At 52.5% G+C, this 18,374-nt stretch overlaps 1 protein-coding gene across 3 annotated transcripts in view; it reads right to left on the bottom strand.

The window, feature by feature from the left end:
* The window catches only part of CLCN4 (chloride voltage-gated channel 4), a 60,728-nt gene that overhangs the window by 4,689 nt on the left and 37,665 nt on the right, over positions 1-18,374 (bottom strand). For all 3 annotated transcript variants that reach the window (XM_079765355.1, XM_079765357.1, XM_079765356.1), the window contains exons 9-11: positions 15,693-15,879; positions 13,379-13,777; positions 7,160-7,376 (exon numbers count right to left, since the gene is read on the bottom strand). In XM_079765355.1, the coding sequence (XP_079621481.1) occupies positions 7,160-7,376; positions 13,379-13,777; positions 15,693-15,879 (803 nt within the window). The remainder of the gene's footprint in view (positions 1-7,159; positions 7,377-13,378; positions 13,778-15,692; positions 15,880-18,374) is intronic.

Raw genomic sequence — 18,374 nt, 5'->3', positions numbered from 1 at the left:
GGAGAAGTGAACTATGGCAGGACACCGGGACACTGGCTAGCTATTAAAATGACAGGCTTCTCTGGATCTGTGTAAAAAGATGAATCCACAAAAAAATCAGAAAGCACAATTGTAATACACTGTCGTTTATCTAAGTAAAGCTAAATTAGTCAAACTCATCTGTTACTAATAGAAAGTCAATATTCAAAGGGAATTCAAGTATTCCGAGCAGTGTCCACGTCAGTGACAGCTGGTGAGAGGCACACTGGTTGGTGAAACTGTCAAGCCAGAATCCTGACTTCTTTGGCCCTGATCACACTGGACCTTAGAAAAGTGACTGATTTATTATGTTAGTTTTCCTTCTATCACACTGGGGGAGACAACAGATACTACCTCTTCCCCTCCCTCTCATAGGAACATCTTCAGGAGAGAGGAAAACAGCAAAAAGGGCCTTTGAAAGCATGCTAAGCAAAAATAATACTGACCGCATGGATGACAAAACACTGAAAGACAGCATCCTGACTATCATGATAACCGAAAAATGCAGAACAATGTAGAAAGCAGAATAGAATTAGAAAACCAGTATTTTGCACCCCCAATGTAATCATGAGATTAGCCAATAATTAGCAATGATTCCAAAACCGCTGGGTAAGTGGCTGCTGGAAACCAGAAAATTCGCATGGTCTCAAAGGATCCGGCCACCGATGACGTACAAAGAGAAAAATGTCCCTTTCCAAGCGAGGTTCCGGCTATCAGCAGCCCATCCGAGTGATGGCGCTTATCACCAACAAAGTCGGAAAGGCTGACATCATGACATCATCTACTTTGAAATGTTGCCAAAAACCACTTAAACCAAATCAAACCATGAGGAAGCAATCAAACGAATTCAAAATGTGAGACTACTGGTCTGGACTCTTAAAAAAATATGTGTCACAAATAACAAACAAAAAAGAGGCAGGGAAGTATTTTAAACAAACATCCCCAATAGAATATTGTTCGGGCTAAAAAGAAATGAGCTATCAAGCCAGGTAAAGACATGGAGGACCCTTAAAGGCCTACTAAGAGAAAGAAGCCAACCTGAGAGGGCTGTGTGATTCCAATGACGTTCTGGAAAAGACAAACGAGGGAGACTGAAGGACACATATGTAATACCTTAATCAATAAAGAAAAAAAAAAGACACAAGAAAAAGAAAAAACTAGGGAGACTGTGAAAGATGAGCGGTTGCCAGGGGAGGTGGGAAGGTGGGAGTGTTTCGGGCAGTAAAACCACTCTGTGTGATCCCATAATGGCATGTACATGTCATTCTCCATTTGTCAAAACCCACAGAATGTACAACACCAAGAGTGAGCCCTAATGCACACTATGAACCTTAGTTAATAATACTGGATCGATATATCAATGGCAACAAATATAGCCCACCAATGAAGGTGCTAACAAGAAGGGGACTGAAGGCACGAGAGAGGCAATATGGGAACTCTATACTTTCTGTTCAACTTTCCTGTAAACCTAAAACCTAAACCACTCTAAAAAATAAAGCCTATTAATTACAGAAAACAAAACCCTTGGAGGGGGAGGGGTTGCCTGAGAGGAGGGGCTCGTGAAGAAGGATAAAGCCAGGAATTTTTGTGGGGTTTCTTGTTGTTGTTTTTTTAAAATACATTTTTATTGATTTCAGAGAGGAAGGGAAAGGAAGAGAGAGAGAGAGAGAGAGAGAGAGAGAGAGAGAGAGAGAGAGAGAGAGACCAATGATGAGAGAAAATCATGGATCGGCTGCCTCCTGCACGCCCCACACTGGGGATTGAACCTGCAATCCAGGCATATGCTCCAATCAGGAATTGAGCCTTGACCTCCTGGTTCATAGGTCAACACTCAACCACTGAGCCACGCCGGCCGGGCAATGTTGTTTTTCATTCTAGCTGTTTAAAGCGACTTGACTTTCAACACGTTCATGTGGCACTTTAAATGCATTTCTGAAATTTATCAAATTCAGTCCAGCTGATGGTGCCCCAGAAAGCAAGATGCTGTTATACTGACTCTGCCGAGCTGAGTCCGAGTCCTGGCTGAGCCTACTCAGGCTGCCCTAGCAAAGCACCACACACCCGGCAGCTTAACAACAAAACCTAGCTTCCCACAGTTCCGGAGACTGGAGGGCCAAGACCAAGGTGCTGGCAGGTCTGGTTTCTGCAGCAGCCTCTCTCCGTGGCTTGCAGACACGCGCCTTTCTGCTGTGACCATGGCCCTTTTCTCTGTCCCAGCATCCCTGGTGTCTCTTCCTTGTATAAGGGCACCAGTCCTAGCAGGTGAGGGCCCCACTCCTATGACCTCATTTAACCTTACTCACCCCCTTAAAGACCCCATCTCCAAATACAGTCACATTGGGGGTTGGGGCTTCAGCATAAGAATTTGGGGTGTGGGGGAGGACGCACTTCAGCATGTTCCTTAGTGGACGATGAGCTTTATTTGTTAAACATGTTTGCGCCTTCTCCAGTTCTCAAATACCTGCTCAGGAAGATGATTAAAACAATGCTGCTTGGGAAGAAATGACTTGTGTTTGCAAAGTGCTGAGAGCTCTACTACAACACACACACACACACACACACACACACACACACACACACACACACAAGCACACATGCACCTCCCACGTCCCTCCCACGTCTGTAAAGCCTGGTTTGTATTTCCTTATCTTCACCCTGGAGACAGCACCAGAGACCAGGCATCTGCCTAAAGCAGTCCTGACAGCCTCCCCTTCGAGCTCTGGGGCTACAAGGTCTGAGAGTCACGCCAGGTACGAGGGTTCTGGGGAAACACACATGCAGCAGCTCACTCGGGTGCCTGGGGTGTCTGGGGTGCCTGGGGTGCAGGCATCAACGGGGCCCGGGCCCGCGACAGTAATGATCGCAGAAGGACACCGGGAAGGAGGCGACATCCTACTCGGCGGGGCTCACCAGTGCCGGGAAATGTCCTATTTCATTTACATCAAGACTTTACGCTTCCAGCCCCTTTGGGGAGCAGTTCAAGTGAAGCCGGTGACTGATAAACGGCCGATCTATCGGCTTAAGGCAGTGGTCGGCAAACTCATCAGCCAACAGAGCCAAATACCAACAGTACAACGATTAACATTTCTTTGGAGAGCCACATTGTTTAAACTTCAACTTCTTCTAACGCCACTTCTTCAACATAGACTCGCCCAGGCCGTGGTATTTTGTGGAAGAGCCATACTCAAGGGCCAAAGAGCCGCATGTGGCTCGCGAGCCGCAGTTTGCCGACCACGGGCTTACGGCACTGAGCTCTTCCGAGGAGGCCACCCAGCGGACTTGGGGCAGCTGACACCATCCCCCGGGCCCCGTGAACGGAAAACCCCACCCAGTCACTCTGCCCCTGGAGGCTGCCCAGACTCCTGCGTTCAGGGGACAGAGACTTCTCTGGTTCCCGGGGGGGGGGGGTCCCGAAGACCTGGGACCCCGGGCCCTGGGCAATCCCGCGGATGCTGCTGGTCAATGGGATGAGCTGGGCTCTCTCTCAGCCCCGAGCGAGGAAGCACGTGGCCAGAGTAATCAGAGCCGCAGATGAAAGGCCGGCGCACCAGGCCCCCTTGCCAGCTCTAACGTATCAGCATCTGTGTTTGTTTAAAATATGTAGAGCGAGAGGGGGGAGAGAGAGTGCGATTTTGTTCTCCTGCAGAACATTCGGAGCCAATTTCAGCGCCCAGAGCTTCCCAGGGAAACCTCGGGGGCTCGGCGAGGTGCGAGCGGGCATGCGGGGCAGAATTCCCACCAGCACTGGAAATTCCGAGGCTAACCGACGTGGGATTATTATTTTAAAGGGAAAGAGAAACTGCTATCCACTTGAGACGACACGAGTGATCACAGTAGTATGTACACCGAGCGCTGGAAGTTCAAGTACATAAATGGGCTTCAGTGTTTTGCAAAGTGGGGTCCCGCAACCAGCGGCAGCCCTTCGGGGCTCGTTAGAATTAGACGTTCTCCCCCCACCCCCACCCCACCCTCACCCCCCACCCCCAGGCCTGCGCCGGGGCCTGGGCTTCAGCTGGAGGCTCAATCCTTGGGGATTCGGATGCACACTCAGGTTTGAAGACCACTGAGTTCCTTAAAAAGTCACAGCTGAGCCCTAGCTGGCTTGGCTCAGTGGATAGAGCATCGGCCTGTGGACTGAAGGGTCCCAGGTTCGATTCTGGTCAAGGGCACATGCCCAGGGTTGTGGGCTCAGTCCCCAGTAGGGGGCCTGCAGGAGGCAGCCGACCAATGATTCTCTCTCATCATTGATGTTTCTATCTCTCTCTCCCTCTCCCTTCCTCTCTGAAATCAATGAAAATGTTTTTAAAAAGTCACAGCTAATGCCCTAACCCAGTGGTCGGCAAACTCATTAGTCAACAGAGCCAAATATCAACAGTACAACGATTGAAATTTCTTTTGAGTGCCAAATTTTTTAAACTTAAACTTCTTCTAACGCCACTTCTTCAAAATAGACTCGCCCAGGCCGTGGTATTTTGTGGAAGAGCCACACTCAAGGGGCCAAAGAGCCGCATGTGGCTCGAGAGCCGCAGTTTGCCGACCACGGCCCTAACCGGTTTGGCTCAGAGATAGAGCGTCGGCCTGCGGACTCAAGGGTCCCAGGTTCGATTCCGGTCAAGGGCATGTACCTTGGTTGCGGGCACATCCCCAGTGGGGAGTGTGCAGGAGGCAGCTGATCGATGTTTCTCTCTCATCAATGTTTCTAACTATCCCTCTCCCTCCCTCTCTGTAAAAAATCAATAAAATATATTTTTTAAAAGTCACAGCTAAAAGAATCTCCAGCCTCAAACATTTATTCATTTGTTCCCTGACTGCCCCTCCCACGGAGGACGCTTGTCCTGTGGCTGGGAGCTCTCCGGGGCAGGGAGCAAATGAGCCCTCACGGAGCCCGCCGCTCTGGGCAGGAGAGGGCGGAGACAGCCGCATGCGCAAGGCCCGCTCACTCGGCTGCTCTCGGGCGTCCAGGGCAGGGGCACCCAGTTGGAACACTGGTGACATTTCGGGCCGCATGACCCTTTGCTGATGTGTGGACTGCCCTGTGCATTGTAGGGTGTTGAGCAGCATCCCTGGCCTCCGCCCAGCAGATGGCAGCAGCACCCCCCTCCTCCCCGTTGTGACAGGCAATCTCTCTGGGGGGCAGCATCTCCTGGGGTGAGAAGTGCTGAATTCACCTTCCAAAGTGTGGCCCGGGAGATGGAAACTACGATAGAGAGTGCAGCCTCTGGAGTCTATAGGGGCCTGAGCTATATTCAGGGGACCAACGTCTCCACAACCCATACCCCCCACCCCCCGCCCCGGCCCCAGCCCATAAAGCAGGGGTGGGGAACCTTTTCCTGCCAAGGGCCATGGGGAGATGTGTAACATCATTCTCGGGCCCTACAAAATCATCCACTTCAACATGAGCCTGCTCCAGTTGGTCAGACATGGAATGAGCTCACCCCAAATGCCTTGGAGGGCCAGGCCCAATGATTTCGCAGGCCTTATACGGCCCGAAGGCCAGACGTTCCCCACCGCTGCCCATAAAGGAATGAGCTGGGCAGACGACCCTAGGTTCCAGGCAACCCTGACTGAGCGAACCTCTTCCTCCTACCAAGCTTCTGAGGCCGTGGAATTTGGGGTGCGCCTCTGAGCCCAAAGATTGGCCCTTAGGGCATGGCACCTCCCACGCCATCATGACCCTCCAATCTCCGTAGCACTTCCTGCCCAGCTGGCATAATAGAAAGCGGAGGAATTTGCCTGCAGAGACGATGCCACGGGCCACCACGTCTCAGCTTTCTGATAACGCTGGTGTTGAAAGCATGAACTTGTGGGAACACGCTGACAAATGAGGGAACAGGCTGAGCATAATGCGAACTTCACATCTTCTTCTGGGGATTTCATCCACGAGTGGGTGCAGGTGAGAGCCGCACACTGTACCTGCTGGGCCCGGGCACGGGGGTACCCAGATGCCCGCAAGCCATAGCTGTCGAGATGCCCACGTCCACAAGCCAACCTCGGGCATTCTCAAGGCCAAGTGACATACCGTACTTTCCGGCATATAAGACGACTTTTTAACCCAGGAAAATCTTCTCAAAAGTCGAGGGTCTTATACGCCAGAAAATACAGTAGGTTAGAAAAATGTCTGACAATGTATATCAGATTGCTTAAAACCCAAATACCGTATTTTCCGGCATATAAGACCCCCGACTTTTGAGAAGATTTTCCTGGGTTAAAAAGTCGTCTTATACGCCAGAAAATACGGTATTTATTGTCATACTGACATATTTCTTAACCACCTACTATGTCTAAAATGGTACTACTGTCTTCATTACCTTCCATCTCTTTTTCTTTAACGTGTCACTGACGAAGCTTTTAGTGTTGTGCCCCTAACCCCGTGGTCGGCAAACTGCGGCTCGAGAGCCACATGCAGCTCTTTGGCCCCTTGAGTGTGGCTCTTCCACAAAACACCACGGCCTGGGCGAGTCTATTTTGAAGAATTTGCGTTAGAAGAAGTTTAAGTTTAAAAAATGTGGCTCTCAAAAGAAATTTCAATTGTCGCACTGTTGATATTTGGCTCTGTTGACTAATGAGTTTGCCGACCACTGCTCTAACCCTACCTTTCCCACGAGCCCTGTGGTTTTCGTTTCTCCCTGAGCCGAGTGTCAACTGGGTGGTAGAAAAGCAACCCCACCTGGCCAGTGTGGGGCATTGACCCATGAACCAGGAGGTTACAGTTCAATTCCCAGTCAGGGCACATGCCCGGGTTGACAGGCTCGATCCCCAGTATGGGGCATGCAGGAGGCAGCTACTCCATGATTCTCTCTCATCATTGATGTTTCTCTCTCTCGCTCCCTCTCCCTTTCTCTCTCTCTGAAACCAATAAAAATGTATTTAAAAAAAAAAGAAAAAGAAAAATAGCACCAAGCCCCCTTCTTTGGCTCCTCCCCTTTGTGGCTCAGCCTGCAGCCTCAGGCCAACAGCAGCCCCACCTGAAGTGTTTCCCACATTCGGCCGCTCGGCATTCTCGCCAGGACTTCTGCCATCCCCTACCGTGTGCTGCTCCTTGAGTCCCCTGAGGACTGAGACCGTGTCTCCTTCACCTTGTTCTCCCCAGTCCAGGCACAGCCGCAGTCCACATCCCCGCGGCACCAGCCCGGCCACTCACCCGCTCCGCGTCACCAGGCACTGGCGGAGCCCCAGCTTCCGGAAGATGTCCACCACCGTCTCCATGGGGGTGTGGTCCGTGACCGTAAACGGGCTGAGGTTCAGGACGCGGCGCAGCTTCAGGGGTTGCGGGCTGTTGGCCGGCAGCTCGGGGGGGTCCTCCGTGAAGTACATGATGGAGTTGCTCACGATGCCCTCTTGCCTCTGCCTGGCGTTCTCTGGAATGGGCGAGCAGGAGCAGAAATCACAGCCAAATCCCTCGCTTAGCAACTGCCCCCACCGCAGACCTGCAGATACACATCCTCCCTCCTCCCGCATCCTAGAATCCCACAGAAAAGGGGCTCAGAGGGCCAAGTCCACATTCTTAAAGAGGGGCTTCAGCCAAACATCTGCGAAATCGGCTCCTGCTGGGCAAGGGTCCCCCCGCTGTGACCCGCCTGTTCACTGCCAAGGTCTTGGAAGACAGGCCTGAGCAGGATGCGCCTTTGTGGAGATGCATTGCTTTCCCTGGACTCCAGGCACCCAGAAGGCCCAGCGCCCTCTGCCCTCCACCCTCCACCCTCACCTTCCTAACACTTCTTCACCTCATCATGGGTGAAGTTTGACATAACAAAAAAACACACTTGCCCGGCCGGTGTGGCTCAGTGGTTGAGCATCGACCTATGAACCAGGAGGTCAAGGGTTCGATTCCTAGTCAGGGCACATGCCCGGGTTGCAGGCTCCATCCCCAGTAGGGGGCATGCAGGATTCTCTCTCCTCACTGATGTTCCTATCTCTCTCTCCTTCTCCCTTCCTCTCTGAAATCAATACAAGTATATTTTTGAAGAGGAAAAAGAAACCACACTTAGCTGCCTCGTGACCTTTATACATTGGTTTTTTACAAACCTACAGTTGGCCCAAATGGCATTGTGAGTCCTAAAAGGAACAGAAATTTAATAGGACCATCCCAGGCTCACAGCCCAGAAATTTAGCTCAATCCCAAATATGACCCTTGGGACCAAGAAAATACCCTTGGAAAAGTCGCATCGCCCACCCCTTGGATCTCCTCTCTTAGAAATGGGCCATTGTGAAGGTATCGCAAAGAAAGATAGTAAAACCGTTATGGTAACAATTAGCCTATTTCTATCTATAGGCAAGGCCGTGTGACAGGGCTGAAGCAGGGGGACAGGAACTCGTTAGAATACAGCTTCATGCCGCCTGAGAAACCCGGGCTATTTTAAGTCACACGTGAAACAAACCCATCGGTCTCGAGATATTTCTCCAAGGCCATTTTCCTTCTGTCGGAATTTTAATCTTTCTTTTGGTTCATGGGAAAAGGTTAGGGAAAATGTACGGCAGGACTTGCCTTCAAATGAATCCCAGTCTCTATAATATAGTTCTCCTTTCTCCAAGACTACAATTCGCCAATATTGTTCTTTGAGAAATAAAACTCAAACTGCCTGCTCAAAGGCCATTTCCTGCAACAGAGCGCTCTAATGGGAGCTGGGAGCACCACGGTCAGGCTATTTGGAAAAGGGTCTCTGTTTAAAAGAGGAACACGGGGCCCGCTGGGCAGATGCCTGCCCGTTATCTGGGTCAGGTTAAATCTAGTTGCATCAAATGCTGCAACCACAGGTGCAGGGTGACACTGAGGCATGACATGTTTTCAAACGGAGATGCTATGCAACGCGCACTGCGCACTTGTCCCCTGGGTCAAGGCGGTTCTGTCCTGAAGCTCTGAGGTGGAGGCAACAGCCAACACATACTTATTTGCTCACATTCATACACCAGTTGATTTTCTAGAAGTCCCACGCAGCAGGAATCCCATCTCTTTCAATAACCAATTTGAACATTGGGAATGGATCAAGCCACACACCTCAATCAAGAACTGATCACATGACCCGGCTGGTGTGGCTCAGTTGACCTATGAACCAAGAGGTCAAGGTTCAATTCCCAGTCGGGGCATACGCCTGGGTTGCAGGCTCGATCCCCAGTGTGGGGTGTGCAAGAGGCAGCCGATCCATGATTCCCTCTCATCATTGATGTTTCTCTCTCTCTCTCTCCCTCTCCCTTCCTCCCTGAAATCAATAAAAAAAATTTTTTAAAGCTTCCATAAAAACAGATGTCATTTACAAGAAGGTTAAGGTGTAAAATTGGGAGCAACTGTAGTGGTGATCAGTACAAGATGATATAACAAAGTAAACACTATTTTGAAGAAAAAGCAGGTTATTTTAGGGTGTCATGTTTTACTAAGGCACGGAGAAGTCCCCAGCAGAAGCAGGCGACACTGCTGTTCTCCCAGGAAGAAACCTCTTTATCCCTGAGCAAACTGTCCAACAGATCTGACACTTACCTTCTTTTTTTTAAATATGTTTTTATTGATTTCAGAGAGGAAGGGGGAGAGAGAGAGAGGACCATCAATGATGAGAGAGAATCATGGATCAGCTGCCTCCTGCACGCCCCACACTAGGGATTAAGCCCGAAACCCGGGCATGAAATCAACCATGACCTCCTGGTTCATAGGTCTACATTCAACCACTGAGCCACACCAGCCAGGCTAACACTTACCTTCTTCTTAGGCCCTGGACGTCAGTCCCTTTCTGCAAGTAAGCATCTCCCACATCCTGGAGAATCATCCTTAAATCATTCACCAGACAAAAAAAAACCGACTTCCCTTAACTCTTGCCCATAACTCTAACTTTCCATCCCTTTAATCATCGCTGCGGCTTCCCACCGAGCCCTCTCTCAGCCCGTCCTTGCTTAATTGCGGAACTCAAGTCTGCAAGAGCCTGAAGCCCTGCCGAGCACAGAAAAGCCTCGCGCTTGCCAATGGCACCGAGAGGCAAAGCCCCCTTTACCGGGATCTGAACGGGGGTCACCGACGCCCCAGGTGCCGTGTGCGGTGCAGAGGCCGCGCTTCCCAGGCGGCGCCAAGCACTTGCTCTCTAACAGCGACAGCCGTGGTCTGCGGTCCAGAGAGACCGAGCATCACAGCTCCCTTGCAGTGTCACGTGAGCAGCTGCTACATCTTTTAACATGACCCTTAGGGACCATTCTTTTCTCATCCAAACGACCTCGGATCTATTTACGATCTTTGCTCCTCATTCCCCTGTGAGTGGACTCGGCCTGCAGTCACTGCCAGCTGAGCGCTGACGGCCGATGTCCATCGTCACGAGAGGGCACATTCATTCTGCAAACGCAGCTCGCGACTTTCTCCCCCGCAAGACGGGGAGCCTTCCGTTTCCGAGGCCAGGAAAACAGCTCCTCTGATTACTCAGAGCGAGACAGCCGCTTGCCTTGCCACACGCCGTGCAAACAGCAGCTTCTCCGCTGGGCCCGGCAGGTTGGAAGCAGATAGCTGTTATTTCACCGCGTGTGGCCTCTTCAGACATTTCAAACATAGCTCCCCGGGGGCGCTGGGCGGCAGGCTCCGCCTCTCCAGCCGCTGGGGACACCTGCTGCTCCCACTTGATTAGGTAATGGGGGCAGCGGGGGCAGTAAACTGTCTCCTGGCAGGTGTGCCCGGAGCTGCACAACAGGTAATGGATCCTGTGACATTTATTACTCCAGTTTTTTAATTTCAACCTTTGCCTAAAAGATTTTAGTGATTGCATACATTGCTTAAAGGCTGCTGATCACATTATTTTAAAACAAACCCAGCCCTACTTACACAGCGTGGTTTTTTTTTGTTTTGTTTTGTTTTTTAATTCTCACCCAAGGATACTTTTTCCATTGATCTTTAGAGGAAGAGTGGAAGGGAGGAGGGAGGGAAAGAGATGGAGAGGAAGGAGAGGGAGAGAGAGAGAGAAAGAAAGAGAGAGAGAGAGAGAGAGAGAGAGAGAGAGAGAGATCATCTGGTTGTCTCCCACAAGCTCCCTGACCCAGGCCAGGGACCGAACCTGCAACTGAGGTACAGGTTGCATTCTCTAAAAGTCTGCAGCCTCTTGCCTCCTAGCAGGACAAGGAATTGAACCAGTGATCCTTCAGTTTGTGTGTTGACACTCTAACCACTGAACCAAACTGGCCTGGGCTTATACAGCTTTTCTAAAAATATCTCATCTACACGAATAAAAGAGAAACATGCAAAGTGACCATCACTCCACTACACCCACCAGCCAATCAGGAGGGAATATGCAAATTAGAAGGCCAAAGATGGCAGCTGCCCAGCTGCTCCAGGTGTGGAGTGGCTGGGCGGGGCAGAACGCCTGCTATGAGAGGGATGGCGGGGGGCGAAGGGATATACAGGAGCAGCACTCCGGCTGCAGCGAAGATGAAGGCAGCAGACTCTGGCCGGAGCAAAGGCCTGGGTCCCGGGTGCCGGAGGAAAACCGGTGCTGGAAGCCAAGGGAAGGAAGGCCTATTGCACGAATCTCTTCGTGCAATGGGCCTCTAGTTTTCTATAAGGCAATATTGATGTCTACAGGCTAATGACAGGACCTACAAGAAAGACAAGTGTCACTGAGCACTTAGCACAAATGCGCTATCGTGTCCAAACTATAAAGTCAGCTGTTGCTTTGGGAGGTAAACCTGTTTGAGCAACAAACATGAGAGGAGAGAGCTTGTCCGAAGTTATTTTTATAAAGCCTTTGATGAAGATACTGTAAAGATATTTTCAAAGCTATTTAACATGCGAAGAGATCTGGGGCTTCAAAGGGAGAGCTGAGAGATTGTTAACAAAGGGCAGGGCGAGGCAAAGGGTGGTCAAGGTGAAGGCGCCTTGGCATCAGGGCGTTCTGCCACCACACCCGGGCCAGTCTCACTGGCAAACTTCATAAATACTCCGGCAGATGAGATATTTAGTAAAGTCCTCAATGCACATCTGAGCCCCACCGTGGGCCCAGCCTGCAGTGAGGCGCTGGGATGGTGTGCAGATCACGGGCAGGCATGTGAGCGGAATGGCAATCGTGTCTGCCGGGCACCACAGATGCGCTCACCACTCCCTGCCCCACTGCACTGGGAGGTCTGCTGGGACTCCACCCCCGCCCCCTCGCCAGGGAGCTCCCCCCAGGCTTTGCTCTTCGGATCCTCCCCCTCTCACGCCCCTTCCAATGCAGCCTCGGCTAGGCTGATGGGCCCACAGGCTTGCTTTTCTGAGCCACTTATCTTCGGGACACCTCACCTGGGCATCGTCCCCACTCCTCCCCCAACTCAACAGCCTGGCCCTCAGCCCAGCTCATTTCTGTCCGCACATGAGGAGGAAAAGCATCGCACAGAAGTGACGTGACTTCTGCTCCTTAACCCACGTGGCCCTCGAACCGGCGGGATGGGACATCGTGTCACAACAGGAAGCGACAGGCTTGGGTGGAGCCAAGGGGCATCTGCAGCAAAGAACTCCCCATCTCAGTAGTTCGCCTGCCTGAGAGTCTGTCTCGGAGAGCAGCTCGGCCCGGGCCAGCTTGGGCTTTCCCGTCTCTTCCTTCTCGGCTTGGAGTTCTCTAAGAGGCTGCAGCCTCAGGCCTCCTGGCAGGACTGGAGCCCAGGGAGCTGCTGGCAAAGGTGGCGCTCATCTCCAGCCAAGAGTGGCCCCCTGAGACCCTGCTCCTCGCAGTGCGACGTGGGCCCAGCAGCATAACCTTAACAGGGAGCCTGGGGGAAACGCAGCACCTCGGGCCGCACCCCAGACCGGCGGAATCCAAATCTGAACTTCAACCAGATCCCCATGGGACACAAGTACACATTCAACTGTGGGTCCGCCCGGCCCGCATGGCTCAGGGGGTGTGCATCAACCTATGAGCCAGGAGGTCAGGATTCGATTCCCGGTCAGGGCACCTGCCCAGGTTATGGGCTCCATCCCCAGTGTGGGGCGTGCAGGAGGCAGCTGATCCATGATTCTCTCTCATCATTGATGTTTCTATCTCTCTCTCCCTCTCCCTCCCTCTCTATTAAAAAAAAAAAAAAAGCCCTAGCTGGTTTGGCTAGAGCGTGGCCTGTGGACTGAAGGGTCCCAGGTTTAATTCCAGTCAAGGGCACGTGCCCGGGTTTCAGGCTCAATCCCCAGTAGGGGGCGTGCAGGAGGCAGCTGATCCATGATTCTCTCTCATCATTCATGTTTCTCTCTCTTCTCCCTCTCCCTTCCTCTCTGAAATCAATAGAAATGTTTAAAAAAAAAAAAAAAAAACCTTGCGATCCCCTGGCTTAAAGCCTTCTGACTGTGTGGGCTCTCTCTACCCCTGGGAGAATGTGGGGGGTACGAAGGCTGCCATTCACCTTGGTAGCCCACGAGCTCCCCCTCTCTACTCACTTATTGCAAGAATCAGTTCCCTCCTCTGGGCGAAGCCAATGAGGCGCTCGGAGTCCCGGGACACCACCACGGGGAAGCCGTTGTAGTCGGTCTCCTTGATGAGCGTCTCCACGTCCTCCACGGTCATGCTGTCCTGGGTGAGCACGGACAGCGGCGGCTCTCCCCGCCGCGGCCGCATGACGTCGGTGGCCAGCGTGCGGTGCGTGAACTCATCCTTCACGTCCAGGAACGGGTACCCGTTTAGGTGGATGTGGGCCTCGTAGATGCCTTCTTTCCCGAAGGCGTCGGCCACCCACTTGCTGGTCACGGCTGCCGCCATCAAGGGGACAATGTACTCCAGACCCCCCGTTAATTCAAACATGATCACCACCAACGACACCGTCATCCTGGTCACTCCGCCTGCGAGTCAAGAGAGGAGGGGCATTCCCAACTCAACCCCGGCCCTCGGGAGGGCATGGGTGGTGGAAACGGACAAGCCGGCTGTCAACCCTCCTGACAGGAGAGTTTCTAAGGAGACAGTCCTACACGCGGCCCGTGCTCTGTCACCTCCATCAGGGAGCCATGAGCCACATCCACCTGGGGCCCTTCTGCACTGAGGGGCAACTCGGATGGCTAGTCACCTAGGACCACACGCCTTGCTTCCTGGTGAGTGATCCTATGCGAGCTATGGTTTCTCACTCAGCAAGCGGGGCTCCCTTCCAGAACCCCATAAGCTGGAAAACTGCAGAGACTCTTGGGGGCTAGAGACAGGAGAGGACCCCCCGACACCTTGTGTCCCTTGGCATTCAACAGGAGAAACCATACCGACTCCTAATCTTCCAATGAACTTGAACGGGGTTCCTTGATCTCAGCACTAGGAACATTTGGGTCATTCTTTGCTCGGGGCTGTCCTGTGCACTGTAGGATGTTTAGCAGCATCCACGGCCCCCACCCAGTAGGTGCTACTAGCACCGCCACCCCCAGGTGTGGCAGCCAACCATGTCCCCTCTCTTGTCCACTGTCCCTGAGAGGCACCATCGCCCCCAGTTCAAAACCACTATCCTGGATGGCACAGCTGCGAGATGGTAGAGAGCCCATCAGCCTGGGTCCCTGAATGACCAAGTGGAGAGAACCTTCCGCTAACTCCACACACACACACACACACACACACACACACACACACATACACACACACATACATACACACAGACACATACACACACATACACAGACACACACATACATACACACACAGACACAGACACATACACACACAGACACACACATACATACATACATACACAGACACACATACACATACATACATACACACAGAGAGAGACACACACATACACAGACACACACATACACACATACATACATACACAGAGACACATACACACATACACATACACACATACATACACAGACACACACGCACACACAGAGAGACACAGACACACATACACACATACACAGACACACACATACATACACACATACATACACACACACACACACACACACACACGTTGATCCTCATTACGCACAGTAGTCATGATCTACAAAGTCACCACAAACGCCGAATTAGCAAATTCTTAATCACTGCCCTAGGGGAGACCTAGATCAGGTTTCTGTGAGCCTGTGGTCACATTTTTGTCAAAATCCATTTTGTGTGTTTCGGGTCAGAGACACCTTATTTAACAGATGTAGCTGACTGATCACGTGGAACGCAGCCTGAAGGGAGCCTCGGAGCGTGTGTTTTCTCCCTGAGGCTCACCCCAGGCTCCTCGCACGAGGAGCTCCAGGCAGCACCTCAGCGCTACGCCCGAGGCCACTGTAACCGCAAAATCATTCGCAAAAAGCACAAAACTGCAAATCACATGGCACTGGACGGACCACGAGAAGGACATCTGTGTCCCGTGTGAGAGCCGAACCCAGAAGGCAGACCTTCACCGTGGTCAATTCAGCTGGGAACATACACCGCTCCCTGCGTGTCCCGGGGGGCCTGCGAAAGCCCTACAGGTATGGCTCTGTGTGCAGGTTACAAACACAGTTTAGCAAGTAGCCAAATGCCCAGTTATGGAATCCACGAATTATGGGGCTCGACCGCCACCACGGACCAGATAGCAGCCTTGGTGTGGTAAGCCAGGGAGGTTTAGGGGGTTACTTATCACAGCAGCACACCCTCTCCTAGCCTGAGAACGCAAGTGCCCTGGCTTCCTCCGGCCGGTCCTCTAGCCCAGGCCGGCCCTTGGGCTCAGTCTGTCTGTCTTTCCTTGCACCTCCCGCCCCGCCTCCCCCCCCCCCCCCGCCCCACCGCCTCTGGCTGTACCTAGGCAGGCTGCTGCTCCCACCATCGCGTAGAGTCCCGGGGTGACGCAGTCTGCTCCGGGCCGGCACCAGTTCCTGAAGATGATCCAGTCGTGGTGATGGTACGCCAGCTGCTCCACGCCGATGCCCACCATCCTGCCCGCCATGGCCCCCACAGCCATGCTGGGGATGAAGAGGCCCGAGGGGATCTCCGGGGAGCACACACGGGAAAGAGGCATGAGGGGAGGAGTCCGGATCCCCAAATCCCCGCCTCCCACCCCAGCACACACTGACCCCCTGGACAAGCTTGCATTTCGCTTCAGTCTTCAAAGGAGCTGCAACCTTGCCCTAGCCGGAGTGGCTCAGTGGATAGAGTGTCAGCCTCCGGACCGAAGGGTCCTGGGTTCGATTCCGGTCAAGGGCACGCAGTACTTTGGTTGCAGGCTCCTCCCCGGCCCGAGCCCTGACCAGGGTTCGTGCAGGAGGCAACCAATCAATGTGTTTCTCTCACATCGATGTTTCTCTCTGTCTCTCCCTCTCTCTCCCGCTCTCCCTAAGAATCAATGGGAAAATACCCTCGGGGGAGAAGTAACAGAAATAAATAAATAAGTGGTTTTTAAAAGGAGGTGGCACCTTCACAGCAGGTCAGGGAAAAGGTGGGACAAGTGACTGCACCCGCCTGGTCCCCGGTGGCTACCGTGACAGGGAGGGTGCCGCCTTACACTTTCCTGCCGGGCCGGCAGCAGCCGGGGGCGCGCCTGCGGGGGGTTCGGGAAGGAGAAGCCCCCTGCAAGCAGCATTCAAAGGAGCAGCTGTGCTTAGAGACACTCACCACCTCCTTGCGCCCCTCGCCTGTCCTTAGATTCGCTTTTAAAACTAAATGTCAATCTGATCAATGCTTTATATTCCCCAAATGAGTGAGATCATGTGGTATTTGTCTTTCTCTGCCTGGCTTATTTCACTTAGCACAATGCTCTCCAGGTCCATCCATGCTGTTGCAAATGATGAGAATTCCTTCTTTTTTATGGCAGCGTAGTATTCCATTGTGTAGATGTACCACAGTTTTCTGATCCACTCGTCTGCTGATGGGCACTTAGGCTGTTTCCAAATCTTAGCTATGGTGAATTGTGCTGCTATGAACATAGGGGTGCATATAACCTTTCTGACTGGTGTTTCTAGTTTCTTGGGATATATTCCTAGAAGTGGGATCACTGGGTCAAATGGGAGTTCCATTTTCAGTTTTTTGAGAAAACTCCATACTGTTCTATAAGCCTAGCCAATGGGCATGAACACCAGGAGGGGGGGGGTGAGGACATGAGTGGGGGGGGGTTGGGGGGTTAATGGAGGGATGAGGACACATATGTAATACCTTAATCAATAAAGAAATTAAAAACAAAACTAAACTAAACTAAATGTCAAGCCGCAGCAGGAAAATGGAGAAGGGACTGCGCGGGGCCGCGGGGAGAAGGAGAAAGGATCCAGCCGGCTGCATCCTCCAAGAGGCCTTCGCAGCCACCGCCCCCCCCCCCCCCGCGTCCCTTTTCCGAAAAGCGTTCAGAGCGGTCTCAACCCGGGGGAGCGGCCCAGAAACCGACCCCGTGGACGGCGAGGTCTCGGGACCGGCGTGCCTTCTGTTTGGGTGTGAAAACGCGTTTGATCTAGCTAGTGCCCAGGCTGCTGCCGAGCCGCCTGACTCTCGGGCGGAGCCTGCACGGGGCTGCGATCCTGAGCGGCAGCATTGAGGCCCGACCCGGACTGTCCCCAATCTCAGGCGGGAATCTCTCGAAGCCGATTCCAGGTGAAGTTGGGATCCCTGAGTGTGACTGCGAGAGTGTGGGACATTCCTGAGGAAGCTGTTCCTTTCTGAGCTGCCCCTCCTGCCACTGCCCCTTAAGCCCCTGGGACTTCCAAGTCACTCTCCCAGCAGGACGCCCAGGGCCTTCCTGGCACCAAGCTCAAGCCCTTTGCTGGGAGCGGATGGAGCAGACAGGCAGCTGTTTAATCAAGTCCACCCATCCTGTTCTCAGGGCAAAAATTCAGGTCTGGGCTTGACCATCACACACCCAAGTGTAAACTCTCTACATGGTTTCTTCGACTTAAAAAACAAAAATCGTAAAAATCACACACAGACCCAGTTAGGCATGGCTCAGTGGTTGAGCAGCAACCTAGGAACCAGGAGGTCAGGGTTCGATTCCCAGTCAAGGGCACACGCCCGGGTTGCGGGCTCGATCCCCAGTGTGGGGCGTGCAGGAGGCAGCCGATCCATGATTCTCTCTCATCATTGATGTTCCTATCGCTTTCTCCCTCTCCCTTCTTCTCTGAAATCAATATAAATAGATTTTTAAAACTCGCACACAGAAGTAATTGTAATGGAAAACAACAGGTGTTCTGGCGGACTCTCAACATTCTGCTCGTGGTCCTGCGTGCTGGTTACACAGGTGTGTGTGTCTCATGAAAGTTCGCCACGCTTTGTATGTCTCTGTCTGAACGACATACTCTGAGCCATGGCTTCTTCGCTTCTAAAATGGGGTGAAAAGCTATTTCAGAGGCTTGCTGTTTATCAAAAGCATCGTTTCTTGGTGATTAAAAGAATGTCAAGGGCCCAGCACAAGGCAACGTTCAATACGGTCCACCCCCTTCCCGCCCAGCACGATTCCGTTGTGGCCCGCAGGCGCCAGCCCAGAAGGCCAGGGGTGGCCCGCAC

This window comes from Cnephaeus nilssonii (genome assembly GCF_951640355.1).
Source record: "Cnephaeus nilssonii genome assembly, chromosome: X".
NCBI lineage: Eukaryota > Metazoa > Chordata > Mammalia > Chiroptera > Vespertilionidae > Cnephaeus > Cnephaeus nilssonii.
The sequence above is the reverse complement of the archived record's forward strand: the minus strand, read 5'-3'. Positions and strand labels throughout refer to the sequence as shown.